At 47.1% G+C, this 12,607-nt stretch overlaps 1 protein-coding gene across 2 annotated transcripts in view; it reads left to right on the plus strand.

The window, feature by feature from the left end:
* The first annotated feature begins 4,001 nt into the window (after positions 1 to 4,001).
* The window catches only part of IKBKB (inhibitor of nuclear factor kappa B kinase subunit beta), a 36,341-nt gene continuing 27,735 nt past the window's right edge, over positions 4,002 to 12,607 (plus strand). The window contains exons 1-5 of one of the 2 annotated variants that reach the window (XM_032770390.2): positions 4,002 to 4,062; positions 4,336 to 4,455; positions 5,090 to 5,184; positions 7,329 to 7,446; positions 8,263 to 8,332. In XM_032770390.2, the coding sequence (XP_032626281.1) occupies positions 4,354 to 4,455; positions 5,090 to 5,184; positions 7,329 to 7,446; positions 8,263 to 8,332 (385 nt within the window). In that variant the 5' untranslated portion in view covers positions 4,002 to 4,062; positions 4,336 to 4,353. The remainder of the gene's footprint in view (positions 4,063 to 4,335; positions 4,456 to 5,089; positions 5,185 to 7,328; positions 7,447 to 8,262; positions 8,333 to 12,607) is intronic. The other variant, XM_032770388.2, reaches the window with a different exon arrangement.

Here is a 12,607-nt window from a genome sequence, read left to right on the forward strand (position 1 = left end):
TCTCTTAGCATATCCAATAGTTCCTGCAGTTGCCCCGCCCATGGGAATTCTGGGTTGAGATGCCATGCATGATAGAGTGCAAAACAGTGTCACAGTTGATTCTGAAAATGTCGTCACTCATTCCTTTCTCCATGAAAAACGCAGACAATCAGTTCGTGCCCTTTTCCCTGGATTGCACTGCGCATGATGCCATAGCATGGCACCATGAGCCCTTTATGCATTTTGTCACTGTCACCGTATGATGCTACTGATGCGCTGGACAGACGCCGGTATGCCAGCCGCCTTACACACCAGCATTCATTGCACGTTTGCAAGATACAAGAGATGGTATCCACGTCACGTTCATGCTACCGTCATGCTGTGCCATTGTAAATTAGGTGAATAAATGACCATTATCAGTCATGCTGTGACCGGTATGCCTGCTGTCATGGAGATGCTCCTGGAGCTGACCTTCGCTACAAATCGAGCGGAAGGCACAAAGACAAAAATCTCCTTTATGTGTATCTAAAATAGATGTCAGTCCTGCCTATAAAATATGAGCAGCTGTATCTAGAGAACCAGTGCTATCGAGAACCAGAGAGCCACAGCCGCTCCGTTCAGTCCCACAGAAATGATGAGCTGCATGCCATTCTAGGGGTACCCCATGCAACAACCCCACCTGTTGCTTCCTCCTCCCCCACCCTTCTGGGCTACGCTTGCAGGTCCCCCATTTGTTGATGAAGTAATAAAAGAATGCAGAATAAGAAACCACTGACTTTTAGGGAGAGAAACGAGGGGGAGGCAGCTGCAGGCTGCGTATGTATAGTCCACGGCTCACCAGAGACTTAAATGGAACGGATGGGGGGAAGAGAAGCCAGCATCTGCTCTTATGACTACTCAGCAGTACAGAATTCTTTTCTTTAGACCTGAAAAGACAGGTGGGGCTGATGAGTTCAGCCCGTGCTACATGATAGCAGGACGGTTACAGCCGCATTCTGTCACTATCTCTGCTCGAATAACCGATCATTTCCTATTTTTATCCAGGCGCCCCGGCCGACCTCACCTTTGAGGCCAGCCAGGAGCACTCACGGCTGGATGAACAAGGATGGCTACAATCCTACTGCACTCTGTCTCCGTCTGCCACCGGGAGAAGGGAGGAGAGGATGCTGCTGTTCAGTGCCAGCACCGTGTTCTACCAGCAGCATGCAGGAGACATACAAGGTGACATGAAAAAGTCATGCCCATTTTTTCCCTTTTCTTTTCTCATATATTAGTGGGGGAGAGAGAGTAAACTGACAAGAGTAACCCTGAACCCCCTGAACAACAATGTTTCCCCTACAGCACTGCGGAGCTCAGCCAAGAATGCAATGCTTTTCGAGACTCGCGGGACTGTGGACTAGCTGGACCTACGTCCCCACATCCCTTCTCGACAGAGCGTTTCCACTTTGATTTCTGTGCCTTTCCGTTACGTTTGGTCACACAAGCCCTGTGCTGGGATCTGTATCATAGCCTGAGATTTTATCAGAAAGCTTTGGCATTTCATTTCTAGTAATCGTGAGCTACTGATAGAACTAGATTTGTTCATCCCGCATACAGTGATCAGCTCCAGTATCTCACGTGAACAATCCATGTGGAGCTCTGTTGGATTTGGGATGCATCACCACCCTGCTGATCACGAGCCCACACTGGGCAAAACGGAAATGAATTCAACAGTTGCGGTGCTTTTCCTGGTCTACCTGGCCAGTGCATACGAGTCAGATTGCTTTCCAGAGCAGTAACAGGTAGGATGACCTGTGGCGATACCCCCCGCGAGGGCCAAAATACCGTCGCTTTGCGCTAGTTAAGATTACGTTTCCTGTCTGCAGTCCTGTAAAACTTGCCCATATACCGGTATTGCCCTGGCCTCTTCTTTTGTCATTCAGTGTTGAACGCATTCTAAAACAATATGCATCTCCTCACCTTTTGGGGGCGAAGCCAGACTTTTAGGCACCTGCTCCCCTACTTGGTGTAAACTTTGCTTGTGCCGATCAGAAACGAACACACACAGGTTTTGGGCCCCGTCCCCATGACACTTCTATGATGTCATAGTAGGTACTTTAGGTCGCCCTGCCATGTGTAGGCAGGGAGAGGAGAAAGAAAAACGAATCCTGTGTATCCTGTGTACACCCGTAACCGAGCCTGATCACCTCGAAGCCTCTCTCTCAGCTCACATGTTTCAAACAGAGTTTCTACATTTGCCAGTCATTATGCGTTGGTTTGTATTTGTAGGTATCGGTTATTACTAAATGCTGCATCTTTGTTTATAAATAGTTAGTAGATATTTTAGTCATTGTGTGTTTTAAGTTTTATTAACTCTATTAGCTAATCATACGCTGCTCCCTTACCCCTTGTAACTATCCCCAATAAAACTTTAAATTGATTATTTTTAGTTGTGTGTGTCTGCAGTTTGCGTCGTGACCCATACTCTCCTTGCATCCCTTACCTATATAGTCTATTGCCACATGCAGCCTGGTAAATAACAGGCCTGCATTTCCTTTCGCCCCTGCGAATACGTGGCAATTTACAGCGGCCACACTAACCCTAATCCAATATGGTAATATCGATTTCAGCACTACTCCTCTTGTCGGGGAGGAGTACAGAAACCGGTTTGAAGAGCCCTTTATATTGATATAAAGGGTCTCTGTGTGGACGGGTGCAGTGTTAAATTGGTTTATCGCTGCTAAAATCGATATAAACACGTAGTGTAGACCAGGCCTGTATGGCAGTCAGAGACCTCTGTCCTGATTACCTGCCTGGCTACAGGTAGAATTCACCTGTCTTACGTGGCAGATGAGAAATGACAGTTTTCAAGAGTCAGATCTTAGCAATTGTCTAGGAGGGTACTAGTGAGAAAAACAAAGCTCTTGATCCCTGAGGTCTGCTATAATTTCAGAGAATTTTAAAAACTATAGGTGCTTCAGAGCTGAACTTCCTTCCTCCTTGCTGCAGGGTGTGAACAAGATAAACAAAGGACTGGCTCTGCAGGGAAAAGAAACTGTGACTCAGGTGCCTGTCTTTCCTATTCTCTGAGCTCACCAGGCTTTTGAAAAGCATCTCTGCCAGTCTCTGGGTGAGTTGTCACAATGCTCTGAGTAGTGGAGCACAGTGGGTGGGAGGGAGAGATGGATAAGGTGAGGGGGGAAAAAAGAGCCAGGGAAGGGAGAGATTGTGATGAGCAGCAGGGAGAGTGTGGGAAAGAGCAGGCAGTGACAAGGAGTGTGTTGGCCAGTGGGTAAGATGTTCTTTGCTGTCCTATTAGGTCTCATTTGAGAGAAACCAGTGGTACCACAGTTATTCTATTGATTTAAATAGCTTGTCCCAGCTTTCCTGGGGGAGGGGAGAACTCATGCCTGCAGAAAAATTGCTAGAGCCAAGAGAGCTTGAATGAAGTACAAGGTAAGGTGTGCAAGGAGTGGTGCATTGCACTTGACTTGGGGTTCCCTCCTGCCTCACTCACCTTGTTATCTTTGTACTCAGCAGCTCCCATTACAGTAGAAGCAGAACGTTATTAAATCAAGCAAAGCCAAAAATAACTCCTTGGAACTGAAGTGGTGTCTGTAAAGGCCCCGATGGGCGAACCATTTACGTACATGAGCAGTCCTATTGACTTGTGGCTTTGCGCCTGTTGCCAGTGATATGACTAGTAACCTCCCAGGCGCTGGAAGCTTTTTCTCCATTCTCCCCCTCAGGCCAAGCGCCCTACGGATTTGCAGCTTTGTTTGCGGCGCCCCCGCCTCTAACGCCAGAGAAATCGCTGTACAGGACCCCGCGCTTCGGAGCCGCGTCCGCGGTGCCGTTCGGGACCCCGCGCTGGGGTCCCTGCTCCGACCTGCCCCCGCGCAGCGCGTCCCGGCGGCCGGCAGGGGCGCCGCCTGGCGCACCAACGTGTCTGTGAGGTCAGAGGCGGGTCCAAACGCTTGGTTCTGGGCGACGCTATGTGGGCCTTGTGGCCAACATTTAGGTGCAAGACTGAATCCCGGGGCGGTTGGGCGGCACGCGGCCCTGGGCCGAGACCCGGCAGCGCCAGGCTCGTCCCGCGGGCAGGTGAGGGGCGCCGCGGGGCCCGCTTCTCCCCTTCCCCAGGCGGGGCGGCCTTGCGGGGCCGGCCGCGCTTCCCTCGGAGCGGAGACCCGGTCTCCTGGGCCGCTTCTTTACCCGGGGGCCAAGGCCGAACTGCCCCGCGCCCGGGTCTGTGAGCCCCGGCAGATGGGCCCTGGTGTGGTGTCTTCACCCCTCCTCGTGTGTTGCCAACGTAACTAACTCACTTACAGGAAAGTTAATAACGGGGTCTCTGTCCCTCCCCTTCTCGTACTTTAGCCACAGGCATTCACCGCAATGAGCCGGCCTCCCCTGCAAATCCAGACGTGTGGCCCCTGGGAGATGAAGGAAAGGCTTGGGACAGGGGGATTTGGAAATGTCCTCAGATGGCACAACAAGGTAGGGGTTCCCTTTTCTCTGGGATGGGGGAGAGGCTACTGGTCCCTTATGCTCCAGTCGCATTCACCATCCACTCGTACACCTGGGGAGTGAGAGCTTTCAGCCTCCAGCTCGCTCCGATCTCTTCCTCTGCTTGCAGCCTAGACTGTTCCATTGTGTCTTGTAAGCAAATGGCTGCTGGCTGCTTCCTCTGATGTTGAACCCCCACAGCAGCTAAGGCTTATGGAAAACAACCAATCTGAGAACCACTTCCTTGAGTTGTGAGCATGACAGCTCTGCTGGACTCTTTCTGCTAACTTGGCCCCTGGACACATTCTGTATGAAAAGAGGTTGAACTTCCATGATTCAGAATATAGTCTCACTGTGGAGACTTGCAAGCATGAGCCTGAAATTCAGGGTACTGTTCTGGTTTTGAGGAGATTTTTGGGGATGGGGGGAAGCATGAGCTGGTGTGTTCTGTTCTGGTGAATATTTGGTGCCCTAAATGACTGGGTTCCTGGGAAGGGCCTTGAAGAAGAGCTGGGAGGATCCCCAAGAATAGCCTTACATTTTTTTGGGCCGCTACACCTTCTGTTGGTCCTCACATCTCTGGTGGAAACGTGTTTTTGTCCTAACTCTCTCCGTATCTGTGCAGGAAACAGGGGAACAGATTGCTATTAAACAGTGTCGTCAGGAGCTAAGTCTCCGAAATCGGGAGAGATGGTGTCTAGAAATACAGATAATGAAAAGGTGAGCATTGTGTGATCCCTTACTCCTTGATATCTTGCTCAGCTGCTGAGGGCCTAGATCTGTGTGTAGAAGAGTCTGAATCCATGAGCGCGAGGAGGGAAGGGAAGGGAAGGGATGGCCACTGTCAAGCACTTAGAAGGTGAAGTCTATTTCTTGACATGTCTTCTCCATTGACCGTTCCCCAGAGGGGATCTGTTTTGGTAGGAATCAGTGCCGCTGTCTTTTATTTACTTCATTCTGTGTTTGGTCATCTGCATCATCAGTGATGTGAAATAAGTTTTAGTAATTTGCTGCTGCTTCTGCAGAGACAGTGGGGAAACAAAAATTTTTTGGAGCACTGTTGTGATAATTGGACCTACACATTTACCCTAATTGTGAGCGCAACTGTAAAAAGAGAACAAAAGCTTATAAAATGTCACAATAACTTATAATAATGTTAATGGAAAAAGGTGTGAAAGGGAGACAGGTTGAATTAGTCCACAAAAAAAGGCCTACTGATATAATTGAAGAACTTTGTTAAGAGCATGCCTGGTAAACAAGACTGTGTGACACCAAAAATCTGTGAATGAAAGTTAGTGTGTTGGCAATTAGACCTAATTGGTGTGGACAGAGTAATGAGAGGGTGGGCTATCCCACTATCACTCCTTTTGGGGTCCTTTAAAGAAGGACTTCAGGGAAAAAGTCAGTGGGCGAACTGCACCATCTCAGCTACTAGCCCCTCCATTTCCTGGGATCCTTGTCCTTTGTTATCCTGAGAGGTGTTCACCAGACTAGGGCAGAGAGAGGGACCCAGGGGACGTCACTATCTCTACTGGCTCTGGCTGAAACCCAAACACCACCTGGGCTGTGAGCCTTTCTCTCCCCCGCCTCCTCCCCATGTGTCCTTTTCCATCCCCATCTTATTTCTTCTCTTTTCCATTCCCCTCCTTCCTCTTTCCCCAAAAGGATAATTATTTTCATTGTTAATACCACTGAAGAGACTCTTAAACAAGGATATCTTTCCTTCTAGAAACTTTTCTCAGCGAAAGGGAGTAAGGGATGTTAATATGAAAGCCTTAGTTAAAACATTTGAAATATAAAGTATTCACTGTTTTCCCTTTTCTGTATCTTTAATAAAAAGTTAAAGTGTTTAATATTGATTGTTTGCATGGTACTAAGCAGCCTGAGGTCTCTGTACAACAAACCTTATTTAAGACTGAAACTCTTGTTAACATCTCTGGGCTCATATATTTCATCTAAGTACAATAGGGCTCACAAAACCAGACCCATATTTTCAAAGGGGACTTTACTCAGACTCCATTTGAGCATCTGTAATGTAGCATGTGCTGCCTATAGTGCTTGTGAAGTGCATGCAGAAAGGTTTGTCATAGAGGGAGATGCTTACAACACTCTTCAACTTCCAGCTGAGCCCAGTTCAGCAGTAATGGGAATGTGGTGTGCTGAATGCAGGTCACATTTCTTGGGGGAGAATGTCACTCACACCCCTTTTCTAAGGCTAAGTCCTGTAACTTGCATCCAGATCTGCCCCTGGTGCTGAGGTCCATGGAGTTTGGGGCTCTGTTTTGCCCCAGGAACCTGGGGGCAGTACATGTTAGGGAGCTGCTTCATCTTGCACCTTCCTATTTGTTGTTGTTCCTGTGCTGTCTTCTGTGAGTGTCCTGCACATGCACTGAAAGCCCCATCAGTGCAAGTTACATGACTTTGCTAGGTACCCAGTTTCCAGGGTAACTTACCCCACCATTTATATCCCTGCTGAATCAGCCCCCTTTGTGCAGGCTGCAGTGGGCTGAATGCAGCCCTGACTTCTCATGGGGCTAAGAGCAGGCTGCATGTCAAAGTTTGGATGCTCGTAGAGAGAATGAGGAAACTGACAGCTGGGAGATGAGTTAGGACTAAAGCCCTGTCCTTGTGCGGGGGAGAGTGGATTGAGCAGGGTGAAGGAAACTTTTGAAGTGCACTGGTTCTGTGTCTGAAGGGTTAAAGTCCCATTGTGACTTTCCTTAATACCTACCTGTGTGGAAGACTGTAAAGCTCTCTTTTGGATGATCACTTTTCAGGATGCTGGTCCTTTCCATTATTGCTGGGAGGAGGCTGAGATGAATTGGTTCCAGTGATCTCATGCTTCCCTCATTTCCTTTCCTCAGACTGAATCATCCCAATGTGGTGGCTTCCCGCGAAGTCCCTGAAGGGATGCAGAACCTTGCACCCACTGACTTGCCTCTGTTGGCCATGGAATACTGCCAGGGTGGAGACCTTCGCAAGGTGAGGCATTGGGCTGATGATCATGGGAGGGCAGGGGCTACTAGGGGAAGTGTAGGGTTTTTTCTGAAGAGGCTCAACTGTGGGTGATTCAGTGGGATTTACCCAGCTGCTTCCACATGCTGTTGCCACCTAATCCTCCTGAGCTGAGGCTGTGCCTGCTTGTGCCTCCTCTGAGCAAGTGGCAGGGTTGATCCTGGATGCATTTTTTCATCCTCTTTCTGGATTTTTATTAGAAACTTTCCATTTCTGTTGGGGGCAGTGAGCAAATGTGTGTCTGTGGGATGCACACATAGAGAGCAAGAGATGCGTAAGAGACAGAGAACAGGATGTGAGTATGGCCCAGAACTTCCCATACCAGGTCAGTGGATGAACCTCTGCCCAGAAATGATAAGCTCCCAGCTGTCAGCAGGAAAAAAGAACTTGTTCTTTTTGGTCTTGATGTTGTTTTTCTAACTTTTGCTAAAAGCCCAAATGCAGATAGTGCCCAAAGCACATGGCTGGAATTAGGGAGATTGGTGCTGGCTGGCGGAGCCAACTGCTGCGGACATGGGGGAGGGAGCTGTGAAGGGGGTTCTTCCTCCTGGAAGAGCTGCTGGAGAAGATGATGGCAATTTTCCTGTCAGTGGAGAGGGAAATGGTGCTTGAAGTTGTAGTTTTACTATTTAAGGACCTGATCCTGCAGACACTTACACATTTGAGTAATGCTGTTGAGTTCTGCTTAGCTACTCGCATCCATAAGCATTTGCAGGATTGGGGCCAAACCCAGGACTGGGGCACAGAGGAGATTAGTTTACACTCTGTTTTGATCCTCTGCAGTACTTGAACCAGTTTGAGAACTGCTGTGGCTTACGTGAGGGAGCCATTCTCATCCTGCTTTCTGATATCGGTAAGTGAACATAACAATAGCCATACTGGGTCCATCTAGCCGAGTATTCTGTTTTCCAACAGTGGCTGGTGCCAGATGCTTCAGAGGGAGCAAACAGAACAGGGCGGTTATCCATCCCCTGTCATCCAGACCTGGCGGCTAGCAGTCAGAGGTTTAGGGACATCCAGAGCAGGGAGTCGCATCCCTGACCATCTTGGCTAATAGCCATTGATGGAGCTATCCTCCATAAATGTATCTAATTCTCTTTTGAACCTATAGCTTTGGCCTTCACAACATCCCCTAGCAATGAATTTTACAGGTTGACTGCATTGCGTGAAGAAGTGCTTCCCTATGTTTGTTTTAAACCTGCTGAGTATTAATTTCATTGGGTGATCCCTGGTTCATGTGTTATGTGAACAGGTAAATAACATTCTTTAGTCACTTTCTTCATACCATTTGTGATTTTTTAGACCTCTATCAGATCTCCTATTACTCAACTTTTTGCCAAGCTGAACAGTCCCAGTGTTCTTAATCTCTCCTCACATGGAAGCTGTTCCATACCTGTAATCAATCTTCTTGCTATTCTCTGTACTTTTTCCAATTTTAATGAATCTTTTTTGAATGGGGCGACCAGAACTATATGACGTTTTCAAGGTATGGGCATAAGAGGGATTTTATATAATGGTATTATATTTACTGTTTTATTATCATCTAGCCCTTTTCTAATTCTGTTAGCTATTTTGATTGCTGTTGCACATTGAGCAGATGTTATCAGAGTACTATCCATGATGACTTCAAGATCTCTTTCTTGAGTGGTAACAGCTAATTTAGACCCCATTATTTTGTATGTATAGCTGGGATTATGTCTTTTACTGTATATTACTTTGCATTGATCACCGAATTTCATCTGCTATTCTATTGTTGAGCCATCTAGTTTTGTGAGATTCCTTTGTAACTCTTCACAGTCAGCTTTGGACTTAACTATCTTGAGTAATTTTGTATTGTCTGCAAACTTTGCCACCTCATGGTTTACCCGTTTTTCCAGATCAGTTGAGTATGTTGAACAGCACTGGTCTCAATACAGATCCTTGAGGGACAGCACTATTTATCTCTCTCCACTGTGAAAATTGACCATTTATTCCTGCTGTTTGGTTTCTGTCTTATAACCAGTTCCTGATTCTCTCTCATCCCATGACTGCTTACTTTGCGTAAAGCCTTGAAGGACCATGTCAGTGGCTTTCTGAAAGTCTAAGTACGCTATATTCACTGAATCACCCTTGTCCACATGTTTATTGACACCCTCAAAGAATTGTAATAGATTGGTGAGGCATGATTTTTATTTACAAAAGCCATGTTGACTGTTCCCAACAAATCTTGTTCATCTATGTGTCTGATAATTCTGTTCTTTACTAGTTTCAACCAATTTGCGTGGTACTGAAGTTAGGCATATCAGTCTGTAATTGCTGGGATCACGCCGGGAGCCTTTTTTAAAAGTTGTCATTTCATTAACTGTGTGCCAGTCATCTGGTATGGCGGCTGATTAAAGCAATAGGTTACGTACCACAATTAGTAGTTCTGCAATTTCACATTTGATTTCCTTCAGAATTGTTGGGTAAATACCATCTGGACCTGGTCATTTATTACTGTTCAGCTTACCAGTTCGTTCCAGAACCTTCTCTATTGACACCTCAGTCTGGGACAGTTCCTCAGATTTGTTGCCTAAAAAGAATGGCTCAGGTGTGGGAATCTCCCTCGTAGGAATCTCCGTTACATCCTCTGCAGTGAAGACTGATGCAAAGAATTCATTTAGCTTCTCCGCGATGGCCTCATCTTCCTTGAGTAATCCTTTAGTACCTTGATCATCTAGTGGCTCCACTGACTGTTTGGCAAGCTTCCTGCTTCTGATGTACTTGCAAAAGAATTTGCTGTTAGTGGCTTTTGCTAATTGCTCTTCAAATGTTTTTGTTTTGGGTCTGCCTAATGCTGCTTTGTGGCAGCAGGGCCTGCCGCTGTCCCAATCTGGGAAGGGAGCCATTTTAGTTCCCTGCGAAGTAGGTTTGTGACGCTAGATGCCTCCCCTTTAGATAGGTATCTCATAGAATTCTCCTTCCTGCCTTGCTCTGCAAGCCACCCCAGAAGGGAAGTGGCCTATGATTTGTCTCTGCCATTGGGATGTGGAAAGCGGTGTGTTTCCTTTCCCAGTGAGAAACGTGCTCAAGGGATTTCCTGGGAGGTGCTAGGCAGGATGAGCAAGTTCCAGCTTGTGTTCCTCATAGGGATTCCCAGCTGCAGCCCATCCTCAGGGCTGGGGTGGGCTCCTCATCTCTGCATTGACTTACATTATCACCATAGCATCTGAGACTGATGGGAATGCACAACAACATTATAGCGTTGTTGTGGACTGTTTGCTTTGAACAGGCCTCCTTTCCTCAAACATATATCACCCTAAGTGACCTATGGTAATGAGGTGATGCCCCCAGCACAGCCAGCCTACAGTCCCTAAGCATGAGTATTTAGGGATTGTGGACAGGTGCACCTCAACGGTCTCTGCTGTTGTGGTGAAGCATGGAAAGGAACCCTCTCCAGGGCAGCCAGGCCCCCATCCATGTGGGTTGTTCGTGGCTCTTATGTAGGTCTTGGCTAATGCAGTGTATTTCGGAGGAAGGAGTTTAAGTAGTGCCTGTTGGGCTGGTGTGAGCCTGGGGAATGAACAAGAGGAGGAACAAACTGCTCTTCTTGGAGGCATAAAAGCTGAACAGAATCTTCTCCTGCCCCTCACTCTGAGCACCTCTGGCCCAGTGACAGCTTCTGTTTGCCTCCCCTGTGCTCATTCTTGGCCCAAGGAGAGGCTGAGGACTGGTAAGAGGCGGGGTGTGTGTCATAAATAGATAGCTAAGGGTTAATGTTTCTTTCACCTGTAAAGGGTTAACAAAGGGAACCAAACACCTGACCAGAGGACCAATCAGGAAACTGGATTTTTTCAAAAGCTCAGGGGAGGGAATTTTTGGGGGTCGGTGTCTTTGTCTGGCTCTCAGCTATGAGAGGGGATTTTTTCTTTCTATCTTCAAGCTTCTAATCTTCAGTTTCAAAGTTGTGAGTACAAAGGTAGCAAAACAATAGGCTTTTATATGTTTTCTTTTGTATTTACATGTGTGTAGTTGCTGGAATGGTTAAATTGTATCTCTTTTTGAATAAGTCTGTTTATTCATATTTTTCTTTTAAGTAATAGCCCTGTGTATTGTCAACTTAATGCAGAGATCATATGTTCATGTGTTTTTTTCTTTTTTTAAGACTTGTTTGAGTTTTTCTCTCTGGGTAGGCTAAGAAACGAAGGGAAGGGGTGGGTTGATTCAGTGGGATTTACCCATGCTTGCTTCCACATGGCTGGTGCCACGAGTAAATCCTCCTGAGCTAGGCTGTGCCTGGCTTAGTTTCCTCCGTCTGAGCAAGTGGCAGGGGTTGATTCTGGATGCATTTTGTATATCCTCTTGTCTGTTTTTTTAGATAACTTTCCATTTCTTTGGGGGCAGTCGAGTAATGTGTGTCTGTGGATGACAATCATAGAAGCTAAGAGATGCGTAAAGGACAGAGAACAGGATGGAGTATGCCCAGAACGTTCCCATACCAGGTCAGTGTGATGAACCTCTCCAGAATGATAAGCTCCCAGCTGTAAGCAGGAAAAAAGAACTTGTTCTTTTGGTCTTGATGTTGTTTTTCTAACTTTTACTAAAAGCCCAAATGCAGATAGTGCCCAAAGCACATGGCTGAATAAGGGAATTGTGCTGGCTGCGGACCAACTCGCTGCGGACCATGGGGGAAGGGAGCTGTGAAGGGTTCTTCCTCCTGAAGACTGCTGGAGATGATGATGGCAATTTTCCGTGTCATGGAGAGGAAATGGTCTTGAAAGTTGAGTTAACTTATTAAGGACTGAATCCTGCACACTTACACATTGAGTAATGCTGTTGAGTTCTCTAGCTATCTCGATCCATAAGGCATGTTGCGGGATGGGGCCAACCCAGGACTGGGGCACAGAGGTAGATTAGTTTACACTCTGTTTTGATCCTCTGCAGTACTTGAAACCGTTGGAACTGCTGTGGCTTACGTCGGAGGAAGCCATTCTCATCCTGCTTTCTGAATATCGGTAAGTGAACATAACAATAGCCATACTGGGCTCCGATCTAGCACGAGTATTCTTTTTCCCAACAGTGGCTGGTGCCAGACTGCTTCAGAGGGAGCAAACAGAACCAGGGCGGTATCCTCCCCTGTCCATCCAGACTGGCGGCTTAGCAGTCAGAG

The sequence above is a fragment of the Chelonoidis abingdonii genome, chromosome 2 (genome assembly GCF_003597395.2).
Source record: "Chelonoidis abingdonii isolate Lonesome George chromosome 2, CheloAbing_2.0, whole genome shotgun sequence".
NCBI lineage: Eukaryota > Metazoa > Chordata > Testudines > Testudinidae > Chelonoidis > Chelonoidis abingdonii.